The 27,652-nt window shown below is 52.4% G+C and overlaps 1 protein-coding gene across 3 annotated transcripts in view; it reads right to left on the reverse strand.

The window, feature by feature from the left end:
• The window catches only part of ITPK1 (inositol-tetrakisphosphate 1-kinase), a 181,870-nt gene that overhangs the window by 15,207 nt on the left and 139,011 nt on the right, over positions 1-27,652 (reverse strand). For all 3 annotated transcript variants that reach the window (XM_025391664.1, XM_025391663.1, XM_025391665.1), the window contains 3 exons: positions 7,244-7,342; positions 6,843-6,883; positions 2,698-2,863 (listed from right to left, as the gene is read on the reverse strand). In XM_025391664.1, coding sequence (XP_025247449.1) covers positions 2,698-2,863; positions 6,843-6,883; positions 7,244-7,342 — 306 coding nt within the window. The remainder of the gene's footprint in view (positions 1-2,697; positions 2,864-6,842; positions 6,884-7,243; positions 7,343-27,652) is intronic.

Genomic DNA, 27,652 nt, shown 5'->3' on the forward strand with positions numbered 1-27,652 from the left:
TTTACATATCTACAGCTGCTTTTGCACTACGATGGCAGCATTAAATAATTGTGATGGAGCTGGAAATGTTTATAATTTGGCCTTCTGCAAAAAAGTTTGCTGCCTCCCGCTCTACATGGTAGGAAGTACCACTCATACATGCCTAAGAGAAACAAGACTCAGGCTGCAGAGAATAATGGAAGGAACCTGAATAAAGCTGGGAGCCTGCGCTGCGTCCTCAGGGTAAAGATGAACAAGAAATAAACCCACTACATAGAAAGGGGGAGCAAAGGAACTCACCTATCTCTATCCTGGCACAGGGTGGAGGGAGGGGAACAATCTCTCCGTGAATGCGAACCATGGGCAGAGAACACAAAATGTTCCTGGTGGATGGCACAAGCCACAACCTGACTTCAGCTCCAGCCAAAGCCTCTGCATGGATGCCACTGGCTATAACGCACACTTAATTTCAGACGTCAACATGTAAAAAACAAAAGTGCAGCTGACAGGCAAAGGAGACTGGTAGTTGTAGAGTGAAGGCTCGTCTCCTTGTCTCTATCCCAGGTCCAGAAAAATCCCACTCAAGGAGTCCCTATCCCTGCGTGGCCATGGGAAGCTGGGGGACCTGTCATCAGGCAAAGGAAATTGGAAAGCTGGGGTGGGGGCCGGAAAGAGGCCACAGTCCCAAACCCCCTTTTCAGCTGGTCCAGCTTAAAGGGCTGCTGTTGCATTACACTTCTTATCCAGAAAGAGAATATACACGTAGAACCCATGTTAGCTCCCTGGCACCGTGCCCTAGAGATGGGGACACAGAATCCGCTTTGGGGATGCAGAGACACACTAACAGTTACTTAGTTCACGTGAACAGAATAAACACTTCTCCTTTTTAGCTCTGTGTGTTTCTCTATTATTTGGGCTTAGTCTGCTTTTTTTTTTTTTTAAGAGGCAAGGTCTTACTGTCACCTAGGCTGGAGTGCAGTGGCACGACCACAGCTCACTGCAACCTTAAACTCCTGGGCTAAAGCGATCCTTCTGCCTCAGCCTCCTTAGTAGCTGGGACTGCAGGTGCACGCCACCATGCCCAGGTAATTTTTTATTTTTTATTTTTTGTAGAGATGGAGTTTCACTATGTTGCCCAGGCTGGTCTCAAATTCCTGGCCTCAAGCAATCTTCCCACCTAGGTCTCTTCAAAGAACTGGGACTATAGGCATGAGCCACCATGTCTGGTCTCCTGGCCTGCATTTTATGGCAAACCGGCAACCTAGAAATGGCCACACGAGAAGACGCACAGGCAAGGAGTCCTCGCCCTCACAGATACAGGACAGGAGCCCGCACTCTGCTGCTAATGGTTCCCAGTGTCGAGACGGAAACTGGCCCAGCATTTTGCAACCAGGAGGAAAAAGGAGAAAACAAAAAAAAAAAAACAGAAAAACCCAGGATGTCCCAAACCCTGAAAATACAGCCTTGAGTCCAGGAGCCACATGCCCAGCTAGGAAGGCCGTCTGCCCTCAGGAGGAAAATGAACACCTGCATGTTTCCAGAGTATCCACACTCTGTATTGTGTCCACGGAAACAGAAGAGGCATCTAGGGGAAGAAGGGCTGAGAGGGCGACCACAGCAGCTGCAGCCCCTCCACGCCGGGCGGCACACCAGCCAGGAGGTGTGGACGGCCACAGGCAGTCCCCGGACGAGGGACGCCAAGAGGACACATCTGCTTGCTCAGGTGGAGGTAAAGCAGCTGGCGTCTGAACGCTTCTGATGATGTGGGTTCCCCTTGCTGAAAGAAATGTGCGGCTGATTTGAACAAGCCACAGCAGGGCAGTGAGTGTTCTCCAAGGGGTCCTCCTGGAAAGCTACTTATCCCAAGACACTGCCACTGTTCCAAAGGTTTCCAGAACGTGCCTTGAGATGCCTTCAGAAGCCACTAGAACATTCTTTTGAGCAGCTCCACTGCCAGCAAATCTTTAACTCAGTGTCCGTTTTTAAAATGGCTGAGGCTGGAGAGGGTGGTGAGCAGCTGGTGGAAGGAAGGCCCCTCAGTGCAGCAGGGTCCACAGGCTAATCCCTGGGGAGCTGCTTCTCAGGCCTAGCGACAACAGCTGAGAACGCCCTACGAGACACCCACGGGACCCCTAGACCACTGTCCACTGACTCAAAACCCGCTCACTGGCACAGTAGGAGTCCTGCACCTAAGAAGACCTGTGATCCGGCAGCTGCTGCTTCTAACAGAGCCTAACTCACCCTGGCAGCTACGCAGGCAGCAGCAGGCAACTCTGTATCAGGCTTCCCCGGGGAAAACGAGACCCAAGGTAAAGACGGCTCAGCGGGAAACAGCAGGCAGCACCTGCCCTCGCCTCCCTGGAAGGCCAATACACGCCATGCTGGCCACACCTGTCCCAGCGTGTTCCTCCGTGAATATCATTATCGTGTGGGTCCTCAGGAAGCGTCCTAGGGACAGAGCACTTCTGGATGTGTTCTGGAGTCTATGGTGGTTCAGGTGGGTGGGGCCCCTACAATAACCCAGGGAACAGGGACATTTTACTAGTTCCCAAGACCTCTTTATCCACCGTACACAACTCTTTCCATCTTTAGAGCACCTCTCCATCCCACCAAGAACACAGGGCAGCGGGGGCAGTGCTGAAGGACAGACAGCTGCTGCCACATCCCAGCTGGGCCCCCGAGTCTCGCTCAGCCCAAGATGGCGAGAGGAGCGGTTACCTGATGTGCCTGCGGAGAAGTTCTTGAGTGAGGGCCTCTGGACCACAGTGTAGGACTCGCCAACCACGAACACCTTGTACAGGACGGCGTTGTGGTTGATGAAATTCTGGACCACGCAGGGGGGCTGGATGGCATTCAGGCCCTCCTGGTTGAACACGATAGCCATCTGGGAAGACAAGGGGTCAAAGGCTCTGTCAGAATCCACCATCCTCTCAACCTCCAACACACAGGTGTGTCACCTGTCCAGAGCACCTCCACCAAGGCCCATTCCTGGTCCCGTGGCATGAGGACTCCCCGAGAGGAGCCTCAACCCAGGGTGAGTGGAGTGGAGCGAAGAACACCTGGGGATGCATCCCTTCTGCCACGGGGTAGGAGGTCCTCCCTCCACTGGGTCTGCCATGTGAGATTGAGCTGGCTGTGAGCTGCACAACTTCTGACAGTGTGGAGCCACTCGTCGCACTGTGGTCCAGGGAAGGGGACCCCTAAGGTTGTGTGCTACTCAACCCTATGACATCCTAAAGGATCCTCCACAAAGACCCGGGAGGAGGGGGAAGGAAACAGATGACTCAGGCACAGGAGTCAGGAGGCCTTGGGTCAAAGCCTGTCTGATGACAATGGCTGCCTCTTGTCGAGCAGCTGTGACAAGCTGGGCTCTGTTCTGAGCACGTACACGTGTTACCTCGTGTGACCCTTACAATGCACCTCTGAGGTGAGCATACAACCTTTCACAGATGAGGACGATGAGGCGCTGAGAGATTCAGTGACTGCTGGACCGTGAGCGAGCCCGGGATGGAATCGGGTCTGCACAGCACCCAGCTGCGCCCCTACACACGGAGCCACAGGACACTCGGCAAACAACAGGCCTTTGCGCTTCTGGTCCCCGACTCCTCTAGGGAAAAAGGTCCCGACAGGAGGATCTGGTAGGGGCTGAGGTAGGGAGTGCATGGGGGCAGCTGCCAAAACCCTCTCGGCCCCGGCCAGCACGGGCTCTGCCCAGGGCCTGCTCTGAGGACAGAGGGGTGGGCCCTCGGCTTAGTCGATCCAGCTGCTGGTGCCAGGGTCACGGCTAATCCCTCAGCCCGCAGGGCCCCAGGAAGAAGCCACCAGACGGCTGGGGCTGCTGAGCAGGGATAATGGGCCCTGGACAGCTGGTTGCCTCCCCAGCTGCCACCCCTCATGTCAGCTGTCACGGAGCGCCAGCCCTACGTGCCTGGAGCCCAGCTGGGCAGGACAGACATGGCAATCCAGGCCACACAGGAAAAACAAAAAGTGTGCGTCTGTGCTGGGAGCGCTGGGGGGCAGCGAACGTCTCCTCAGCCTTCTGACAAGAATAAAGGACAGGAAAAACATGAGCAGCTCTGGAGCCAGGCAGGGGCTAGAGTGCCTGCTTGGCACTTGCTGTGTGAGCCCAGGCTGGGCCCCCGCCCTGCTTAAGCGCCACTGTCTTCCTCTGTAAAATCATGGGTGGCTGCAGGGGTGCTCGGGGCTTTCGGCTAAGTTATAGCTTAAAAAACAAAAAACAAAAAACAAAAATTCCACTATGGAGCAAATGAGTACCCTCACACTGGCCCCAAAACAAAACAAAAACCCAAATGGTTCTGTGAACACAAAATGAAGACAGACTGGTTTAGCAGAAATGGTCCTGATTTTGGCTGGGGCTGGGGCTGGGAGATTCAGAGGCAGGGAGTGGGTGGGCTGGGATGCAGACGAGGACTCCAGATCAGAAGCACCTGCTGGCCTATCTAAAGCCCACCATGCACAGTGCTATTCTCCACCCCTGCTGTACTTGGCTTCCCCGGGTACCCTTGGAATCTGTGAGAAGCTTGTCCCCCAGCCTCTGCCTATCTGGTGGACAGTGTCCACCCCAGAAGGCACGTCCCTATAATGCTAACACACCCCGTCTGTACACAAGAGTCTGCTAGGGGTCTCTGAGTACGTGGGACATGGTGGCACACCTTGTTGGCAGTGGACCCAGAGAGCCTGCTGGGGAGTGCGGGGGGAGGAGGGATGCCCGTATGAACATCCTGGAGGCAGACGGCTAGAATGAGGGGTGATTTATAGCTTCCCCTGAGCGTGCTGACCCCATACTTGAGGGCTGAGAGTCCCGAGGCCCATCAGGGGCATCCTGAGAGGGGTGCACCTGGATCCAGAACCTCCATCCCCTTTGGCAAGTACCCGGCAGGCTCCAGGGCAGCTGGTTCCGACAGCTCATCCAGCAGTCCACCCAGGCAACCCTGGCAGTGGCCCCTCATCCTTCACAGAAGCCACTACGTCTCCAATCACAAATGTGGACGGATACTCTGGGTGGCTGGGGAATTTGCCAAAGTCGCACAAACGGCAACACGCAGCACCAGAATCGGTCCCAGGCGTGGGATTCCACAGCCCCGGCCCTCAGGCCTCAAGTGACTCGCAGAAGTGGCTCCCTCCTCCCGGGCTGCCCGGTTCTGAATTAGGCCGATCTAATCACACTGATGACTGCGCTCGTGCTTCCGTCAGTAACACCCAAGCAACTGACACACAGAGGAACCACTGGGTGGTGGAAAGGGGCTGCTGGAAGGCGGGCAGGCAGGTACTGGGGCCGAGGGGGGCCTTCCTACTCCCTCCCTGACTGGGCACATCCCGGAGGGTGCTGCCAGCACCGGGCACAGAGCCCAGGCAGGCTGCGGCAGGAGGGCCAGCACCCACAGGAAGACTACATGAGGGCTCCCAATTTCAGACAACTGACAACGGGACGGGCGGGCTGTCCCCACACTCCTTCCCATCACAGCACGCGCCACGCTACGCTGACACTGTCTACTGACACTTACCCAGAAGTTACAGGCCGGGGACAAAGAGCAGCACATAACTCAGGAAAGGCCCATGCTGCTGAGTCTTCCCCTTTTAGTCGTGAGCTCTGGGGAGCATTTCTGTTGGTAGGGCCTTCCAAGGACAGGCCTTCCCCAGAGAGCCCACTCCGGTCAGATGCCTGTTGCCCAGCACACCTCCACATGTGCCCAGTGGGGAGACCTCAGGCAGGGCTATGTCCGGGGCAAACACAAGGCCTCAGCTGTGGCTCCTGAGGGTGGTGCGGGCCCTGGCCCCAGCGAAACCCCTACATGACCATCCACTCCTCTAGTCCCCAGAGTCCTCACAGGCTCCTTGGCTCTCTCTAGGGACAGGACTCACATCCTATGCATCTGTTCCCTGGTCCCCGTGGTCCTCAAGGTGGCCGGGAACATCATAAAGTGAATAAAAGAATGAATGGGTGGGTGGGTGACTCGTGAATCAAAGCATTCCATGGGGTTGATTCCAAGCGGCCCCCCTTTCCTCCCTGGCCCGTCTCAATTCAGCAGCATGGCAGAGCCCTGTGGCACTGACAGAGCCTTCTCGGAGCTAACAGCCCTCATGTGGGCCCAGCCCAGTGCCCGCCACAAAACAGGCCCTCGAGGAGATGATACTGATGGCCCAAAGGACAGACAGTCCTGCAGGCTGGGCTGGACTGGAGCATGACTCGCACAAGCTCCCCATGGACCGAATGTGTGCCCCAGAATTCCTACGCTGAAGCCTGCACCCCACTGTGGTGGTATCTGGAGGTGGGGCCTCTTTGGAGGTCTTGAGGGCGGGGCCCTTAAGATGGGATTAGTGCCCCTATCAGAAGAAATTAGAGAGCTTGCTCTTGCTTTCTATTCCTCTCCATTCACACACACAAGAGGCCATGTGAGGACACAGGGAGAAGGTGGCCATCTGCAAGGTAGGAAGAGAGCCCTCACCAGAAACTGACCCTGCTGGCACCCTGACCTGGGACTTTCAGACTCCAGGGCTGTGAGAAAATAAATGTGGTGAAGCCACCCAGTGCCTGGGGTTTGTTATGGCTGCCAGAGCTAAGACAGGCTCCATAGAGGACAGGTGGGTCCTGAGCACATCCTCCTGCCTTAGGGACAGGACAGACATTGGGGTGAGGTTGCAGACAGTGTATGACGCCACAGCACTCCTGCTCCATTCCTCTGAAGTCCAGGGAAGGGAAGGAGGCTGTCTACCAAGGAGCCGGGACTAACAGCAGGGCAGGAGCAGTGACAGTGAGGAATCTGGCAGGGTCGCAATGAGACACGACGAGCTGAAAGGATGGGGGTCGGGGGCGACAGACAGACAGATCTTCTTCCACTCACCTCGTGAGAGTTGGTGCCATGAGCCACTCTGGTTTTGCAAACTATGGGTTGGGGAGAGAAAAGCAGAGAGAAATTAGCGAGGCCATTCACCCACAAGGCAGGGGCATTTGGCACGTCTAGAAAGGAACTCTAGCTGAGACACACACTCTGGACACCTGGTATCTGCACTGAGGGTGATGTGTGTGGGTAGACAACCCCCAGGCCAGGCAGCAGAGCACATTGCCCTGTGCCCCCCACCAGGGCCCGGTTTCTGTGGTGTGGGTGGAGGTGGGACCCAGGGCCATGTGCTCGTCCATCCCCGGGCGAGCTTAAATCCAGAGGGGACTATACACCCCGCCCCTCCCCCATGCTGGCCTAGGCCTACAGCGCCTGCCCTCAGGTGGAGCTGGGGTGGTACGCACTGAACGGGAAAGCCAGGCCGTTCTTCTCCAGCAGCCGCATGGTGTCATCCCCGCACAGGCTCGTGAGCTCCATGAAGGGCGGTGAGCAGATCCTGTCGTCTAGGGCAGAGGGGAGGCCTGGTCAGCACAGCTCCCGGACAGCTGCCCCAGGCGCACGTCCTGCAACAGCCCGCCCCACCCCAGGGGCCTTCCGTGCCCTCGTGCTCCTGGATCTGACCGTCCTCAAACTCTGCAGTCCCATGTGCTCGTGTGTGTGGACAATAACCACAGGCCTGCCGTTACACTGTCTAATAACATTTCTGTAATTACAAAACTCGTGTATGATCACTGTGTAAAATCCAAAGAGCACAGAAAAGTAAAAAATGGACATATTCACAGACATTACAACTACTACCCCACCACTGGGGCCTTTTAGCCACGTGTGCATTTACACACAGAGCGCTTTACAAACAGGATACTGTTTTGTAACCTGAATCCTAACTTAATAAGCCATGACCATTTTTCTGGTTCAATAAAGACTTTCCCATCATGTGATACACTTGCTTCATAATAATCGCAGTGACAATACAGCTCTTAGCATGTGTCTAGCGCTGTGCCGAGGGCTTTGCCGGCATCACCTCTACATTTGCAAAATAATCCCATGAGGAGGAAAGTGGGGTCAGAGAGATTAAGACCTAGCTGGTGGTAACACAACTGTTTCTGCATGGACACCGCCTGACCCCTCACCTGCCGACTACTTAACATAATTGAGGGCATCCCGTGGAGCTCCAGAGGTGGCCTCCCCGGCATGCTCACTGCATCTCCGCACCTGGTCCCCCTGCCAATGGCTTCTCGCCCTTCACAGGTTGGCGTTCCCGAGTCCCCCTCAGGGCCCACCCAGTGGATTCTAAGGGTGAGCCCAACTTTCTAAAACCCTCGAAAGCTGACCTGTTCTCTTCATCCTGACTCATGCCCGGCACTGAGCAGAGGGAAACAAGATTTTTTATGGGATAACAAAACGTATTTGGAATCGCTCTGCTGATGATGAAACTACTGGTTTTTTATTATTGTTTCTTGTCATTGTCCCCCTTCCCTGATAAGACCACAGAGGTGGGACCACCCTGTACGTCAGGGCACAGGGGCCAGGAAAGGCTGAGCATGAGTGGGGCGGGGGCGGTCTGCCACCCACAGGCTTGTAAACCAAACCAAAAGTAAACAGAGCGAGGCGGCCTGTCTCGAGCTGCTAGCTACTTGGCTGGCTAGGAGGTCAGGACATTAAATCAAGGTAGATCCAGCCTCATTTATCTCATAAAAACAAATGCCAAGAATTACACAGAGCATATAAAAGTGCTTTTATCTCCCTCCTCATCCTCATTCCCCTTTTCCCTCACTCCTACCCTCACAGTCTAAACTCCAAACAGAAAGGTTTGGGGGGTTGCAGTTTCTCTGGGGCACTGGGAGGGTGGTCTGTAGCCAGTGTTTCCCCAGCCCCCGGCAGACAGTGATGCAGGCCCTCTGCACAGAGGCCTATTCAATCGGCAGCAGTCCCTGACAGTGTGCAGAAACAGAGGCCCCAAGGTCATACAGTGGTCAACGGCAGAGCCAGGACAAGGAGCCAGGCTCACCTGGCAGCCCAGGAGAGGGGAAGTCAGGAAAGTCAGGGCCGGGGGCGGGTGGGGGAGCTGGTGCTCAGCTGAAAGCCATTTTCCAAACAAGGCCCCAGGCCGGGTGGGAATGCTGTGTGAGGGCTGGCAGGCCCTCCATGGCTGTCAAGGGAGGAAGCAGTCTGTGCAAAAGCCTCCTTGCTGCAAACACACAGCCCCTGCAACCCAGTCCCAAAGGATATGGTGCTCAGGCCTGAATGAACTGGAGGGTTCTGCCGTAGGCAGGCTTCAGACGGGCGCTCACCAGCCTGGGCTCCACCCTTGGCCCCTCCTCCCACAGGAAGATCTGGAGGCTGCTGGGGTCAAACAGGCCACCTCCTGTAAGAGCTTCCAGGCTCCCTACGGCCCTCAGAGATTTTAGAGCAGGTGAATCAGCTTGGCTTTCAGATTTCAATGCCCTCCTCAACTGTCCCTCCCCAGCCTGGCCCATCCAAGCTTTTACATAATGTCACTAGTGGCCAGTAGCCAATGTCTCAAAACACTGCATGTGTTCCATGCCAGACACTGTTCCACGTAGTTACACAGTAACTCATTTACCCTCATAAGAACCCCACAAGGAAGCACTCCCGTCCCTTAGAATTTTACAGATGAGGAAACTAGGGCACAGAGGTGGCATTTCCCTGCATAGAGTTCCACGGTGAGCCAGTGGTACAGCCAGGGGGTCATACCCGCACCATCTGACTCCCAGGCCCCTGCTGTTGACTACAGCCTCCCTTGCAGAAAAAGTGCCCGTGGAGCTCCCTGGCTCCAGGGGTTCCTAACAGCGTGCTACTCTGCTCTGTGGCAAACCTCGTAACAATAGCAGTCGCAACACACAGAATCAACCAAGGCAATACACCATATTAATAAAGGACAAAAACCACACGATCATCTCAATGGATGCAGAAAAAGCATTTGAAAAAATCTAACACCCTTTCATGGCAAGAACACTCCACAAACTAGGAACGTAAGGGAGCTTCTTTAACCTTCTAGAAAAACCCAGACTCCTCAGTGAAAGACTAGACACTTCCCCTAAGATCAGAAACAAGATAAGGAGGTCTGCCTCTGCAACTTCTATTTAACACCGTACTGGAGGTTCTAGCCGCAGCCAGTAGGCAAGAAAAATGAAACAGCATACAGAGTGGAAGGGAAGAAGTGAAATCATCTCTATTTGCAGATAATAGGATCTTATACATAGAAAATCCCAAGGAGGCCGGGCGCGGTGGCTCAAGCCTGTAATCCCAGCACTTTGGGAGGCCGAGACGGGCAGATCACGAGGTCAGGAGATCGAGACCATCCTGGCGAACACGGTGAAACCCCGTCTCTACTAAAAAATACAAAAAACTAGCCGGGCGAGGTGGCGGGCGCCTGTAGTCCCAGCTACTCGGGAGGCTAAGGCAGGAGAATGGCGTGAACCTGGGAGGCAGAGCTTGCAGTGAGCTGAGATCCGGCCACTGCACTCCAGCCTGGGCGACAGAGCAAGACTCCGTCTCAAAAAAAATAAATAAATAAAAATAAAAAATAAAAAATAAAAAAAATTTAAAAAAAAGAAAATCCCAAGGAATGCACATATTTAAAAAACCTCCAAAACCATTAGAGCTAATAAATGAGTTTAGCAAGGTTGCAGGATACAAGAAAAGCAACTGTACTTTTTTAATTTTTAAAAAGGATATTTATGGGTCTGGTGTGGTGGCTCATGCCTGTAATCCCAGCACTTTGGGAGGCCAAGGCAAGCGGATAACCTGAGGTTGGGAGTTCAAGACCAGCCTGATCAACATGGAGAAAACCTGTCTCTACTAAAAATACAAAATTAGCCGGGCGTAGTGGTGCATGCCTGTAATCCCAGCTACTCAGGAGGCTAAGGCAGGAGAATCCCTTGAACCCGGGAGATGGAGGTTGACGTGAGCCGAGATCATGCCATTGCACTCCAGCCTGGGCAAGAGAGCGAAACTCCATCTCAAAAAAAGAAGAAGAAGAAAAATATATATATATATATGTATTTTAGACAGGGTCTCACTCTGTTGCCCAAGCTAGAGTGCAGTGGCACGATCACAGCTCACTGTAGCCTCAACCTCCCAGGCTCAAAGGATCTTCCCCACTCAGCCTTCTGAGCAACTGCACCACCATACCCAACTAATTGGTAGAGAAGGGGTCTCACTATGTTGCCCAGGCTTGTCTCAAACTCCTCGGCTCAAATGATCTTCCCACCTCAGCCTCCCAAAGTGCTAGGATTACAGGTGTGAGCTACCATGCCTGGCCTCAACTGTATTTCTGTACCCCAGCAATGAACAATCCAAACGTGAAATTAAGAAAACAATTCCATTTACAAAAGCATCAAAAAGAAATTTAACAAATAAATGTAAGACTTAAACACTGAAAACCACAAAATACCATTGAAAGAAATCAAAGACTTCAATAAATGGAAAGATACACAAAGTTCATTAATAGGAGATTCAATATTGTTAAGTGGGCAATACTCCCAAATTGATCTACAGACTCAGTACGATAGCCATCAAAACTACAACTTTTCTATGCAGGAATTGAAAAGCTGATCCTAAAATTCCTATGAAAATGCAAGCGACTCAGGACCACTAAAATATCTGGAAAAAGAAAAACAAAGTTGGAGGATTCACACTTCCTCATTACAAAACTTACTACAAAGCTAGAGTAATTGAGGCAATGTGGTACCAGCATAAGGACAGACATAAAGATCAATGGAATAGAACAGAGAATCTGGAAACAAACTTGTGCATCTATGCTCAACTGATTTTCTACAAGGGTGCCTAGACAATTCAAGGGGCGGAAAGAATATTCGTTTCAACAAATGGTGCTCGGACAACTGGATATTTACATGCAAAAGAATGAAGATGGAACCCTACTTCACATCATACACAAAACTAATTCAAAACTGATCATGCTCTCATTATAACAGCTAAAACTACAAAACTCTTAAAAGAAAACATAGGTGTGAACCTTCATGACCGTGAATTAGGCAATGCCTTCTTAGATAGGACACTAAAAGCAAAAGCAACCCAAGGAAAAACAGAATAAATTGGGCGTCATCAAAATGTAAAATGTTTCGCTTCAAAGAGCACTATACAGAAAACGTAAAGACAACCCACAGAATGGGGGGAAATATTTGCAAATCATGAGAAGGGTCTCGTATCCAAAATATATAAAGCACTATCAGCAACTGAACAATCAAAAGATATCTCTATTTAAAAATGGGCACAGGATTTGAACAGAAAGTTCTCAAAATAAGACATACAAATGGCCAATGAGCACATTATTAGCCATCGGGGAAATGCAAATCAAAACTACAATGAGACACCACTTTACACCTACCAGGATGACTACAATAAAAGAGACCAACAGTAACAAGTGTTGCTGAGGATATGGAAAAAATTCCAACCCTCATCCATTGCTGGTGGGAACAGAGAAACGGTACAGCTGCTTGGGGAACAGTCTGGCAGTTTTTCACACAGTTAAACAGAGTGACCATATGATTCAGCAATTCCACTTCTTATACCCAAGAGAATGGAAACATATGTCCACACAAAATCCTAAAAATGGTTCACAGCAGCATTACTCATCATAGTCCAAATGGGGCAACAATCCAGAAGCCCATCAACTGCAGAAAGAACAAAATGTGGTCTACCCACACAATGGAATATTACTCAGCCATGAAAAGGAACAAAGTATTGAGACATGCTACAACATGGAAGAACCGTGAAAACACTGGGCTAAGAGGAAGAAGCCAGACACAAAAGGCTACATACTGTAATACAGATTTCATTTATCTGAAATGTCCAGAGCAGGCAAATCCATGGAGACAAAAAAGAGATTAATGGTTGAAGAAGCTGGGGAAGGAAGGAGCTGGGAGTGACTGCAAATGGGTACATTCCTTTGGGGGTGATGAAAATGTTCTAGAATTAGTAGTGATGACTGCATAATTTTGTGAATATAATCAAAATTACAGAACTAGATGTACACCTAAAAAAAGTAAATTTGGCCGGGCACGGTGGCTCACACCTGTAATCCCAGCACTTTGAGAGGCCGAGGCGGGCCGATCACCTGAAGTCAGGCCAACATGGTGAAACCCCGTCTCTAAAATACAAGAATTAGCTGGGTGTGGTGGTGCATGCCTGTAATCCCATCTACTCGGGGAGGCTCCGGAAGGAGAATCCTTTGAACCTGGGAGGCGGAGGTTGCAGTGGGCCTAGATCGCATCACTGCACTCCAGCCTGGCAACAGAGTGAGACTCCATCTCAAAAAGAAAAAAAAAAAGGTAAATATATGATACATAAATTATATCAATAAATTACAGGGGAAAAAAAACTAGTAGCAGTAGCTGTCATCCAGAGTGCTTGCTCTCTGCAGGACAGTGAGCTAAGTAAATGCTTCACAACCACGGTCTCCTCCAGTCCTCCCTATACACGCACTAAGTCTTGTTCCCCATCTCCACTGGGTCCACGGTGAAGTCAGAGAAGGAACAAGGGGAGCCCATCTTCCTCCAGAGATGTCTGGAGTCCAGATGAAATGCAAGAACAAGACATTTCCAAAGAACGGGCCACATCCAGTATCAGGCCAGACAGCCCCATACCCTTCTGAAATCCCAGGCTCTGGTGCATAAGACAGCAGCCTAGGTAGGAGCAGGAATTGGGTGGCCAGGAAAGCAGGGAGGTCTGCACGGTCATTCTTGTTTATTCATCCCAGTCTGGAGCTTGCTGACCACACTCTGAGCGGCAGACACACCGGCTGCCTGGACCACTCCTGCTCTGGCATGGGGTGGGGGCTCAACTCAGACCCGCCCAGCCACACTGCTAGGATGAGCTCGTATTCCAAACTCAGGCACCAGCCTTTGCTGAAGGCAGTCTTGAGCCCACAGAGCACATGCTAGGAAGGACTCCATCTCTCAGTGGCCGCAGACTGTTTTGCATCCTGAGTTGCCCCGCTTGGGTTGCTGGGCGTGGCAGGCTGCAATGTCTGCACCGCTCGAGTCAGTTTCTGGTAGCCAAAAGCCTCCTGACACATCCATGAAGTCGGAGTAAATAAGAAACACAGAGTACTACTGTTCCAATAACCATTCACCAACAAAAAAGTATGTTGAGCCTCTACTAGATTCCAGGAGCTAACAATATAGCAATAAATAAAACGGAAGCATCCCTGTCCTTGAGGAGCTTCCATTCTGGCGGAAGGGACCCAGACAACAGTCTAGAGAGGTAAGTGAAATGTATAGCTGGCCAGAGCTGGCAGGGAAACATCTAGCACAAAATGGGGGTGCCGGGGGTGTTGGCAGAGGTGGGGTATGCGATTTGAACAGCATGGTGAGGGGCACCTTCCAAAGACGGGGGGAGGCAGCCAGGGGGGCTGCATATCTGGGGGAGGCGCAACCAGGCACAGGGAACAGCCAGTGCAAAGGCCCAACCTGCTGCTCTTCGGACGCATGAACTGGACCCAGCCTGAGAATGCTCCGGCAGCGCATGAGGCTGGGAAGGAACCAGGCCCGCCTGTCTCCACTGGCAGGTGGCGCCCAGGTGCACCCCCACCATCTCGGTACCAGCAGACAAGCCCCTTCTGCCTGCCTGAGGGACAGCGACAGCAGGGGTTCCTCCCTGTCAATCACGAGAAGCTCGCAGTGGTGGCGCCAGCAGCTCTTCTCTCAGAATAGAGACAGAATGAAGACTCCGGAAGCCAGAGCGGGGAGCCCGGGAGACTATTTCTGGTTCCCTGAAAAAGGCCACTGTTGCTTATTTCTCTACCATCTTTATTTTTGGATGGGAGGCGGAATGAGGCCTTCTTTGGTTGGATGGTGGGTTGTGTTCTTTTGAGAGCAAATATCAGCCCATGGGAAACGGAAATGCTCCCGTCTTCCCTCTCTGCCTCTCCAAATCAGACACCATGAAGCAGGAGGGCACGCGGAGATGGGCAAGTCCCAGCCACAGCCTTCCATAAGTCCAGAAAGGGGAGGGGAATAGTTCAAGGCCACACAAGTTACCAGCAGAGCCAGGAACACGCTGGCCTCCCGCGTCACACCTTATTACCCATCCACTCCACCAGGTGATTTCTCCCTCATCCAACTGGTAGCAGCTACAGAACTCACAAGAAAACGAAAGTTCAGTGACAAACAGGTGAACCCAAGAGGACAACAGGGGTGGAAGGAGGAGGAAATTAGCACCTGAAGGCGCAGCTTTGAAGCCGGCCGGCCCGACAATGGACCTGCGGCAAACTTCCACTCACTGAAACCTTGGGCACACGACCTAACTCTGCTGAGCCTTGCTTTCCTCGTCTGCAAAATGGGAGTGTTGCTTCCCTAGAGAGCTGCTGGGAGGGCTGGCACATTACAGGGACCCAGTGGGGGATGCCCTCAGGGGAGCAGGCAGGTGTCGAATAGCGGCTACTGGTCCACATCCCAGGGCACCCCTGCACATGGGAGACCTCAGCTATGTGTGCCTGGGACACCGGCTCTCAGAGCTGGGCTCAGTCCTGCTTCCTGGGCCACCGCCGATTCCTAGGGGCCCATTTTGTATGGCAGGAGACTGGGGCAAGAGGGACCACCGTTGTGTTGCTGACAGAGCAGGGTCAGCAGATTCTAAGTTCTCGCAGCATCTTTTTTTTGAGACACAGTCTCGCTCTGTCACCCAGGCTGTAGTGCAGTGGCACAATCTCCACTCACTGCAAGCTCTGCTTCCCGGGTTCACGCCATTCTCCTGCCTCAGCCTCCTGAGTAGCTGGGACTACAGGCACCTGCCACCACGCCTGGCTAATTTTTCCGTATTTTTTTTAGTAGAGATGGGGTTTCACCATGTTAGCCAGGATGGTCTCGATCTGACCTCGTGATCCGCCCGCCTCAGCCTCCCAAAGTGCTGGGATTACAGGCGTGAGCCACTGCACCTGGCCTTGCAGCCTCTTTTGAAAGCGGGGGTTGGAGTGAAACTCACGCCCAGACTTCTCAGGCCCCAGAGTCCATACAGGTGCAGCTCTCTCAGCCCCACGTGCCCTTTCTTTCCCCTCCCGGCACCAACCCATGGCCTGGGAGACTCCTGCTTATCCTCCAACATGGGTCAGGTACCCTCTTCCTGCTCACCTGGGAGCAGCCCCCTTGCTGTGCCACCCAAGGGCCCCACGCTGCTCATCTTGGCCAACTAATGATGCATCCACCTCCCCCACCTGACTGGGCACGCTGCAGGATCCGTAGAGGACCTGGGCTGTCTGGGTTTGAATCCTGGCTCCATCTCTTATCAGCTGTATCACCCTGGCCAAGAAACTTTGCCTCGCTGTGACTCAGTTACCTCACTGTGCCTCAGTTTCCTCGCTGTAAAATGAGGACTAGAACAGCACCTGGTTCAGAGGGCTATTACCCCTCCCCCCACTCATTGTCGTGGTCCCACTGCCCTCACTCAGAGGTGGCCAGCATACAGCAGATGCTGAGGACGGGCTTCATGTTTAAAGCCAGCACTAGCAGGTATGCATGAAAAGCTAGCTGTATTACTGTCGTCATGACCTGGACTGTCATACACAAGGTCTGCTGGGGAGGGTCCAGGAAGCAGGTCAAATGTTAATAACACACCAAGGAACATGGGCATCCAGCACTGATGCCACAATGCCCAGGGCCAGGGAAGCCAGGGACACTGCAGGGAGGAAGCCGTCACGGCAGAGAAAGCCCAGGAAGCAAAGGGAGGGCCAGCCCAGTTGCTATGACTGGGACTGCCAATGCTCTGATCTGATATCTGTAAACTAGGCCAGCGATGCTGCCCACCTCCCGGGGTGGTTGCAGGGATGCGGGGAGGCCACGCCCATGAGGGGCATTCGGAATGACTGAGAATTGTATTATCCAGCCCTGTTTCCATGGATGCCCACCCTCCCTGGGGTGCCTGGTACCTACCAGCACAGTGCCCCCAGCCTGCTCTGGCCTGCCCGCCTTGGACACTGATGGAACAAGGGCTGTGGCCCAGCACCGTGACCTCTTCCCAGCTCCTGGAATCAATGTTCCTGAAGTCTGTTAATCCAGGAAGCCCCTTGTTGGTCCCCTCACTACATACTCATCTTCTCTGCACACAAGCTCCTCTGCCCACAAACCACCGTCCTACAGCTCTCACCTGTACTGAGGCAGCTCCCAGCAAGGCATCCATGCCCCACGAGTGAAGCCCACAGCCTTTCTAGGCCTCTGCAGCCTGACTCTGCATCTTCCTGTAATGGGCTGAGCGCTGTTTCCAAGTTCATATTGAAGCCCCAATCCCCATGCCTGAGAACGGGACGGTACTGGGATATAGGGTCTTTAAAGAGGTGAAATGAAGTCACTAGAGTGGGTCCTAATCCAATAGGACTGGTGTCCTTATAAGGAGATTGGGACACAGGCACACAGAGGAAGACCATGTGCAGACATGGGAAGATGACAGTCATCCACAAGCCAAGGAGGGAGGCCTCAGAAGAAGCCAACCCTGCCAACACTCAGATCTGAAACTTCTGCCTCCAGAACTGGGAAGCAGTACACTGCTGTTGTCTAAATGCAGCATCGTCATGCAGCCCCAGCAAATGAATATACTTCCCAACTCTTTTGTTTGCTTGTTTGTTTTTCTGAGACAGAGTCTCACTCTGTCACCCAGGCTAGAGTAGAGAGGCATGATCTCAGCTCACTGCAACCTCCCCCTCCCGGTTCAAGTGATTCTCCCGCCTCAGCCTCCCAAGTAGCTGGGATTACAGGCACACGCCACCACGCCTGGCTAATTTTGTGTCTTCAGTAGAGATACGGTTTTGCCATGTTGGCCAGGCTGGTCTAGAACCCCAGATCTCAAGTGATCTGCCCACCTTGGCCTCCCAAAGTATTGGGATTACAGGCATGAGCTACTGTGCCCAACTCTTCTCTCACTGCACAACCCAGCCAAACCCTGGTGCCAGGTGGATATAGTGTCCCCCCTATACCTTTGAGATGGCCCCCACTCCATGTCTCACTTGGCCACATCCACCCTTCCAAGCATCACAGAATCCCAGCTCTTCTCCAGAGCCCCCAAGAACACGCTGTCCCATGCTGCTGCCTCGCAGTGGCACTCACCCTGCAACTGCTACCCGCAGTCACGTTTTTCTAATACCTTTTCTGGCATTGCTACCGAGTTTTTTGTTTATCTCCTGTGCCCTATTAAATTTTCACATGTGGGTTCTGATTTAGTAACTAGGCAGTATGTTCCTTGGGGACAGGAGAAGGCAGGCCTCAGTAAGAACCAGCTCTCTGGCACATGTACATGCATGAAGATAAGTTGATGGATGGGATAAGTGAGCCGTGAGTGCTGCAAACAAAAGGAGGAGGGAAACCCAGTGTTGGCACAGCCCACGAAGTAAGAAGGAGGGGCCTGCAATCTCCTGCCTGGCCACCCTGTGGCGCTGTGGGTCTGGAACAGCCTTGAAGATGGTTGTGGCAGGACTGGAAAGAGCCCGCCCATTTGTTCAGTGCAAGTGCTCAGGACTCATTCAGGGCCTGGACTCATCGTCCAAAGTCACCTTCCCTCTGAGGTTATGTAGTTAGGGGGCGGGAACCACATGCTCTTGAATTCTAGACAGGGAAGATGTTCTGTGCATCTGGGTGAACCAACTTCCAGCCTGACAGCAGCTCTGAAAACAACCCAAATGGCTTTTTGGCTGGTGATGACGATGGCAGCCACCCAGTAACACCCACAGTCAATTCACAGGCACGCAGGCAGGACGGCAGCACAGGCCTGAACCAGGAGGGGGACGGCAGGAAGGACCCAGGTGAGAGGCCCCGGGATGAGAGCGACAGAGAGACAGAAGGGGTCCCGATCTGAAGGGACTTAGAGCCAGACGAGAAGGGCTGGATGCACCCTCACCACCAGAGCACGAGGTCCTGCCCACCTGGCCTGGCTGGAGGGCTCCAGGCATGGCATCCTAGAAAGCCATGTGCCCTGCCTGCAGGCAGGGCCCCTGCATGCCCCTCTGGGGTGCCCTGATTGCCCAGGCCCCCATCCTGCTCTCTTGCAGATTGGCAGAGCACTGGATCCCTCCAGCTACGCTGAGGAGCTGCCCTTGCCCTGTGCCTCCAGGGCACATCCCTAATACCTCTAAACTGTCCCTCTTGCTTAGGATGAGTGACTCATCTCTCCCTGAAGTTGGGGGCCCCTGGAGGGTGGGGCCCCTGTAGGGGCTGGCACGGAGCAGGGCTGGATTTGCAGGGCATTTGGGGGCTTCAGAAAGGATGGAAACAATTGGATGGCAGTGACATCATCGTGTGTTAAAGGTCTATGAACAGTCCTGGATGAGATAAAACTGGAATGGCATGTTGCGTTTTGTTTGTGAAGACATTAAAAGTTCCAGATCCTGAAGCTGGCATGCCCTGGGGATGTGGGACAAGGAGCCTGACTCGTGGAAGCCACCTGAAAATCTGTGACGGTCCTGGCTGGCTCCTAGGAGCAGTGGACCCTCAGCCTCGCAGCCCCGTGTAGCTAATGCAGCAACCCCAAGGGCCTTGGGCAGGCCAGGCATGTGTGCAGCGGTGCATACACAGAGGACACAGAGCTACGAGCCCAGGTTCCAATCCAAGGTGCATGGTCTCAGGAGCTCCCCAGGAGCTAGCATCTCTCATGGGCATCGGGCATAAGGACACAGTGGCCCTCTCAGGTGCCCCCGTGGGACAAGGGAGGAGAGAAGGCACTTCCCGTGCTGCTTAGGCACTGAGGAATTCAGAGCTGAGGGCACTCAAGGCCAATGGCAAAAGGCCCATGGGGCCTGGGTCACTGAAAGGCAGCCTGGAGCGAGGCTTCCCCAGCAGGACTGGGCACTGCCCAGACGTCCGGTTCACTGAGGAAAGGAAGGGTCACATGAGGACTGTGGTCACAAGAGGAGCAGGGGTGTGAGAGAAGGCCAGGCCCTCGCCACAAGGACTAAGCAGTGACTTCAGAGTCTCAGGGCACAGGGGCTAGGGCAGGACTGTGTCTCCTCCCTGGGACCCACCATGAGGAGAGGGTAGGGAAGTGGCATCTCCTGAGTGTTGGCACACCTCATGCTGTTGGGAGGGGGCAAGGGAGAACTCGGGAGGTGTGACCCGTGAAGCCCAGCCTAAGGCTGAGCCGCTGCCCCATGCTCCCCTACGGCTCCCACGGCCTTTACAATCAGGTCCAGGCTCCTTGCCAGCCTTGAAGTCCTCCATGGCCAAGGGCCTGCCTATGCTTCCAGCTCCTCCCTCCTTCCAAGCTCTGGGCAAAATGAGCCAATCAAGCTCTGCCACAGGGTGCAGGCTCAGTGCCCCAGGCAGTACCCCTGCCCCAGTACCCAGTTCCTCCGACATTAAGGCTTGCTGGGTGTCTGCCTACCTGACAGAGGCAGGTGAGGTGGGAGGCTCGGTGGGAGCAGGGACTATGCCTGCCTTGCTCACCTCTGTGTGCCTGGGACCTGTCCTAGAGCCTAGAACACAGCAGGCCTGCCATGGTGGGACAGTTAATTCTTGTCAGCTTGACTGGGCCACAGGGTTCTCACATATCTGGTTAACATTGTGCTGAGTGTATCTGAATGAGATTAGCATTTTAATTGGTAAATTGAGTCAAGCAGACTACTTTCCCCAAAGTGGGTGGGCATTGTCCAATCAGTCAAAGGCCTGAATAGAACAAAAGGAGGGGTAAGAAAGAATTCACTCACTTGGACTCACTGTTCAAGCTGAGACATCAGTCTCCTGCAGTCAAACCATAAATCATAGCATCAGCTCTCCTGGTCCTCAGGCCTTTGGACTTGGACTATGATATGGTTTGGCTGTGTCCCCACCCAAATCTCATCATCCCCATATCATGGGAGGGACTCGGTGGGAGGTAATTGAATCATGGGGGTGGTTACTTCCATGCTGTTCTCATGATAGTGAGTCCCCACGAGATCTGATGGCTTTATAAGGGGCTCCCCCCATGCTCCCCTGCTTCACTCTGCACTTCTCCTTGCTGCTGCCATGTGAAGAAGGACATATTTGCTTCCCCTTCCGCCATGATTATAAGTATTCTAAGGCCTCCCTGACCCTGCAAACTGTGAGTCAATTAAATCTCTTTCTTTTATAAATGACACAGTCTTGGGTATGTCCTTATAGCAATGTGAGAATGAACTAATACAGACTATAACTTACACCACCAGCTCTCCTAGCTCTCAAGTCTCCAGTTAGCAGATGGCAGACTGTGGGACTTTCAGTCTCTATTTCTTACATGCTTCTTTCCATTACGAAGTGGACCCTAAATGCTGTCCCCTTGAATGTGAACTGGCCCTAGAGCCTCACAGATAAATAGAATATGGACTCTGGATGCAAGGCCACAGGAGGCTCTCTTTCTTGGGACACACTCCTAGGTCCCTGAGCTGCCAAGTCAGTAGTCTGGCTACTCTGTCACCATCATGCTAAGCTGCCATGCAAGACTGCATGGGAGAACCACCCAGCTGAGCCAAGCTGCAGATTCATGAGCAAAATAAACACCATTATCATTTTGGACTTCCATCTAACAGATAACCAAAATGAAGGCTCATGGAAATGACGTGTTGGGCACATAACACAACACATGCAGGGCTTAATGTCAACAATAACCAGACATGCAAGGCAGTATGCTCTGCTCCATCAACAAGCACTTGTAGGCATCAACTCGTGCCATCTTTATAGTAATGCCATAGCATGGATCACTATCATCACTCTATTTTGCGTGTGAGAAGCAGAGGCCCTGAGTGGTTGCATGTTCAAGATCAAAGCCAGCATGTGGCAGGCAAGGATGCCCTTGACCGCTGGGCAAACCACTGCATGACAGCCTTTGTCACTGGTCTCCAGTCTCATCATTCTCACTTAAGAACACTGAGTCTGGAAAGAGGTAAGGAAGGCTCTTTTCCCACTTCACGGACCAGGAAACAGAGGCACTGGGCCAGCTGTGCTTCCCAAACACTGCAGCCAGTCCCGGGAGCTGCCTGGCTGAACACTCCATACTGTGTGAACTTGAGACAGTTACTTCACCTTTTGGTGCCTTAATTTCCTGATCTGTAAAATGGCAATAAGAGCAGTCCTGCTCATAGGATTGCTGTAAGGATCAAACAGGTTAACACACAAAGCACTTAAAACAGAAACCAGCATGCAGAAGACACCAAGTATCAGATCCCAACATCCTTTCCATCATCATCGTCATCATTATCACTGGTATTTATTTGAAGGTCTGCCATTTACAACCATCCAAGATCACCTTACAGAGCCCATCACTGCTCTGCAGCCTGACATGGCACTGGGGGAGGCAGGGGAGAAAGAAGAGTAGAGAATACTGGAAGAGTGACATGCTTGCTTCCTCCTGCCCAAAGATGGAACTCTTGACCCTCAGGCATTAAGGAAGGTAGAGCCTTCTCATCCATCTATCTATCATGACAGAACTCGAACTCAGATCAGCAGCAAACTTCTAAGCCAGCCAACATGGTTTGGCTCTCTGTCTCCACCCAAATCTCATGTTGAATTGTAATTCCCAGCATTGGGGGAGGACCTGATGAAAGGTGACTGGATCATGGGGATGGATTTCCCCCTTGCTGTTCTCATGACAGTGAGTGAGTTCTCTCGAGATTCAATTGCTTAAAAGGGTGTAACACTTCACCCTTCTTTCTCTCTCTCCTGTCACCATGTGAAGGTGCACCTGCTTCCCTTTCACCTTCCACCATCACTGTAAGTTTCCTGAGGCCTCATCAGCCATGGCTTCTGTACAGCCTGTGGAACCGGGAGTCAATTAAACCTCTTTTTTTCATATATTACCCAGTCTCAGGTAGTTCTTTATAGCAACGTAAGAACAAACTAATACAGAAAAATGGCACCAGAGAAGTGGGGCACTGCTATAAGGATACCTGAAAATGTGGAAGCAACTTTGGAACCAGATAATGGGCAGAGTATGGAACAGTTTGGAGGGCTCAGAAGAAGACAGGAAGATGAGGGAAAGTTTGGAACTTCCCAGAGACTTGTGGAATGGTTGTGACCAAAATGCTGATAGTGCTATGAACAGTGAAGTCCACGCTGAGTAGGTCTCAGATGGAGATGAGGAACTTACTGGAAACTAGAGTAAATGTCACTCTTGCTATGCTTTAGCAAAGAGACTGGCAACATTGTGTTCCTGCTCTAGAGATCTGTGGAACTTTGAACTTGAGAGAGATAGTTTGGGGCATCTGGTGGAAGAAATTTCTAAGCAGCAAAGCATTCAAGATGTCGGCTGGCTGCTTCTAAAAGCCTATGCTCATTTGCAAAAACAAGGAAATGACCAGAAACTAGAACTTATATTTAAAAGGGAAGCAGAGCATAAAAGTTTGGAAACTTTGCAGGTTGAGCATGTGGTAGAAAAGAAAAACCCGTTTTCTGAGAAGGAACTCAAAGCTGCAGAAATTTGCATAAGTAAAGAAGCCCCAAAGGCTAATAGCCAAGACAATAGGGGAAAATCCCTTCAGGGCATTTCAGAGACCTTCACAGCAGTCCCTCCCATCACAGGCCTGGAGGTCTAGAAGGGAAAAATTGTTTTGTGGGCTGGGCTCAGGACCCTGCTGCTCTGTGCAGCCTCAGGATATAGCACCCTGTATCCCAGCTGCTCCAGCTTGAGCAGTAGCTATAAGGGGCCAAGGTACAGCTCAAGCTATTGCTTTGGAGGGTGCAATCCTCAAGCCTTGGCGGCTTCCACATGGTGTTGGGCCTGCAGGTGTGCTGAAGGCAAAAGTTGAGTCTGTGCCTAGATTTCAGAGGATGTATGGCAATGCCTGGATGTCCAGGCAGAAGTCTGCTGCAAGGATGGAGCCCTCATGCAAAACCTCTGCTAGGGCAGTGCAGAGAGTATGTGATGCTAGAAACCCCACAGGGGCACTGCCTAGTGGAGCTGTGAGAAGACAGCCACCATCCTCCAGATCCCATAATGATAGATCCACCGAGAGCTTGTACTGTGTTCCTGGAAAAGCTGTAGGTACTCAGTGTCAGCCCATGAAAGCAGCTGTGAGGGCTGTACCCTGCAGAGCCACAGGGGTGGAGCCGCCTAAGTCTTGTAAGCCCACCCCTTGCATCAGTGTGGCCTGGATGTGAGTCATGGAGTCAAAGGAGATTATTTTGGAACTTTAAGACTTAATGACTGCCCTGCTGGGTTTTGGACTTTCATGGAGACTGCAGTCCCTGTAGTTCTTGTTTGGGCTAATTTCTCCCTCTTGAAATTGGGTCTATTTACCCAATGCCTGTACCCTCAGTGTATCTTGGAAGTAACTAACTTGTTTTTTATTTTACAGGCTTATAGGCAGAAGAGACTTGCCTTGTCTCAGATGAGACTTTGGACTTGGACTTTTGAGTTAATGCTGGAATAAATTAAGACTTTGGGGGGCTGTTGGGAAGGCATGATTGTCTTTTGAAATGTGAGAAGGACATAAGGCTTGGGAGGTGCCAGGGTAGAATTATATGGTTTGGCTCTGTGTCCCCACCCAAATCTCATGTCAAATTGTAATTTCCAATTTGGGGGAGGGACCTGGTGGGAGGTGACTGGATCATGGAGGTGGATTTCCCTCTAGCTGTTTGTGTGATAGTGAGTTCTCAGGAATTCTAGCATGTAGCACTTCCCCTTTTGCTCTGTTTCTCTCTCTTACTGCCATGTAAAGACATGCCTACTTTCCCTTCACCTTCTGCTATGATTGTAAGTTTCCTGAGGCCTCCCTGGACATATTTTTTGTGCAGCCTGCAGAACTGTAAGTCAATTAAACCTCTTCATAATTTCTTCATAAATTACCCACTCTCAGGTAGGTTTTTTTTAAATCCATTTTTCCCCCCCTTGGAGACAGAGTCTCACTCTGTCACTCAGGCTGGAATGCAGTGCACAATCTCAGCTCACTGCAGCCTCCACCTCCCTGGTTCAAGCGATTCTCATGCCTCAGCCTCCTAAGTAGCTGGGATTACAAGCGCACATCACCATGCCTGGCTAATTTTTGTATTTTTAGTAGAGACGGGGTTTTCCCATGTTGGCCAGGCTGGTCTGGAACTCCTGACCTCAAACAATCCACCTGCCTTGGCCTCTCAAAGTGTTGGAATTACAGATGTGAGCCTCAGGTTGTTCTTTTTTTTTTTTTTTTGAGATGGAGTCACGCTCTGCCGCCTAGACTGGAGTGCAGTGGCGCGATCTCGGCTCACTGTAAGTTCCGCCTCCTGGATTCACGCCATTCTCCTGCCTCAGCCTCCCAAGTAGCTGGGACTACAGGTGCCCGCCACTAAGCCCAACTATTTTTTTTTTTATTTTTAGTAGAGACAGGGTTTCACTGTGTTAGCCAGGGTGGTCTCAATCACCTGACCTCATGATCCGCCCGCCTCGGCCTCCCAAAGGGCTGGGATTACAGGCGTGAGCCACCGTGCCCGGCCAGGTTGTTTTTTATAGCAGTGTGAGAACAGACTACACCAGCCCTAGAGGAGTGCTGAGATCTGGGTCATCTCTGGGCAGACCACACAACTTTGATGCAGAATCCTCATGTTTAGAATACAAGGCTGGATCTGGGGCTTGCCAGAACAAGTCCAGAGAAAACACAAAGGGAACATCACCCAGCCCTGACAGTGTTCTTGGCTGAGCCAGAGGCCCTGAGGCAGCCGAGTGAACTCCATGACAGAAACTTATCTAAATGCTTGAGGGGAGGGGAGTAAGGTGGAGGGCTCTGGCCTATGACAAGGCCAACAAGTCTACTCCATGCCAGGTGGAGGGGGCCTGTACCACCCCATGCTCCGAAACAAGAAAGGCTCTCATGAAGAGGGACCATCTCTGTTCCTGGTGATAACTTGGCCTTTCTTACCTGCCTGGCCTTTGTCTGTGTTGTACCTGCCACCGGAATGCCCTCGCTTCTCATCTCTGCCTGTTGAAATGGAATCTTTATCACTGAAGCCCTCAGATTTGGCCCAGACTGGGGACTTATTACTGTTGGGGGCCTACAAGGGGTCCCTCTCTCACAGGTTTTTTTTTTCTTTGAGATGGAGTCTCACTCTGTTGCCCAGGCTAGAGTGCAGTGGCGTGATCTTGGTTCACTGCAACCTCCACCTCCCAGGTTCAAGCAATTCTCCTGCCTCAACCTCCCGAGTAGCTGGGACTACAGGCATGGACCACCATGCCCAGCTAATTTTTGTATTTTTAGTAGAGATAGGGTTTCACCATATTGGTCAGGCTGGCCTTGAACTCTTGACCTCAGGTGATCCACCCGCCTCCCAAAATGCTGGGATTATAGGCATGAGCCACCGCACCTGACCTCTCTTGTAGTTTTTCTTGGCCGCCGTGGAGACACCTGGCCCACCCTTGGAGCCCCCCAGCACTGTCCTGCCCTGTGAAGCTGGCACCACAGATTGTGGTTATGGCTTGTCCTGTGTTTCCTTCTCCTTAACTCATCCCAAACAATAATGCCTGCCCTGATGCCTGCCAATGTTCCCCCTCAATATCTGGCCTCCACCCCATCTCTTTCTGACCAGAGTCGCCACCCTCACCACACCCTCAGCATCTTTTCCTGAAGCCACAGCAGCCTCCCAGTGGCCTCCCTATCTCCCCCCACAGGCTAAGCAGAAACTGGCCCTGGAGGCCCTCTGGGCCTTGGTGTGGGGCTCTCTCCTGCAGCACCAATAGCCCCAATTTCTCCTAAACATCCTGCTCTCTCCCTGAAATGCTTCCTGCCTTCCTCTAATAGAGTCCATTATTTCAGAGCTGCTCTAAATACTACCTCTGCAAGAGCCCCACAGACAACCAGGACCACCCCTTCCTGTGGCCCTGAGCCCATGACCCCATGTGCCCCAGGCCTGTCTCCCATGGGAGTGGGATTTCTGCTCAGAGCCTCCCCCAGTGCATCTGTTTCTTACATATCTGATTCTTGAAAACGTTCTTCCCTCCTTTGCACACTTATTGAGCAGGTACTATGTTCCAGGCCCTGATCTGGTGATTCATGGTCCCCAAATACACACTTGCCCCTGTCCTCAAGGCTGTCATGGTCAGGTGGGGAAGAGAGTGGGCAGCAGACAATGATGAAAGAGTGGAAAGAATGTGTGATGAGGGCAGCAAAGGGTCTGTGGGTAGGGAGGAAGGCACTCAGACCCACACAGGGAAGGGAGTATGTGGCACAGAGGGCTTCTGGGAGGAGGTGGCCTGAACCAAACCCCAAAGTTGGAATTAGTCGTGGGGACCAAGAGTATTCCAGACAGGCAGAACACCATGGACAAAGGCCAAGGGTGAAGAGGGGTGCCCCTGGGGTTCAGCTTGGCTGCAGTGTGGAGTGCAGGGGCAGTATGGCAAGAGACGCCGCCCAGGAGAGGGAGTGGGCAGGGGCGACATGCCCCAAGACACCCAGCACAGGTGACAGGGCCTGGAGAGATGCAATGATAGCAATCAGATTCCATTGAACTTAGAAGTATGCAAGGAAAAACCATTGTATTTACTCAGTGTGGCAGGCAGACTCTAAGGTGACCCTGAGACCCCCTGTGGGTGGGCGACACCCTGCATGATCGCCAGGACTGCATGCACGATGGATGGGTTCTCCTCTGGGACTCGGGTACGCTGCATTGCTGCCCTCAGAACAGGGAGATGGTCTGGGTGACTCTTAAGGCATCACACACAGAGCTGCCTCTCTGAAGAGGAAGCTGGAGATTCAAAGCACAAAGAGACTGGCCAGCTGTGGCCGCCTTGCAAGTAGAGGGGTATCGTGAGAAGAAACGCAGGACCTGTAGAAGCTGCTGGCCAGCAAGGGTGGGAACCTCAGTCCTACAGCCACCAGGAACTGGATTCTGCCAACAAGAGTTAGCTTGGAGGTGGATTCCTCAGGGCCTCCAGAA

This window comes from Theropithecus gelada, chromosome 7b, assembly GCF_003255815.1.
Source record: "Theropithecus gelada isolate Dixy chromosome 7b, Tgel_1.0, whole genome shotgun sequence".
Taxonomy (NCBI): domain Eukaryota; kingdom Metazoa; phylum Chordata; class Mammalia; order Primates; family Cercopithecidae; genus Theropithecus; species Theropithecus gelada.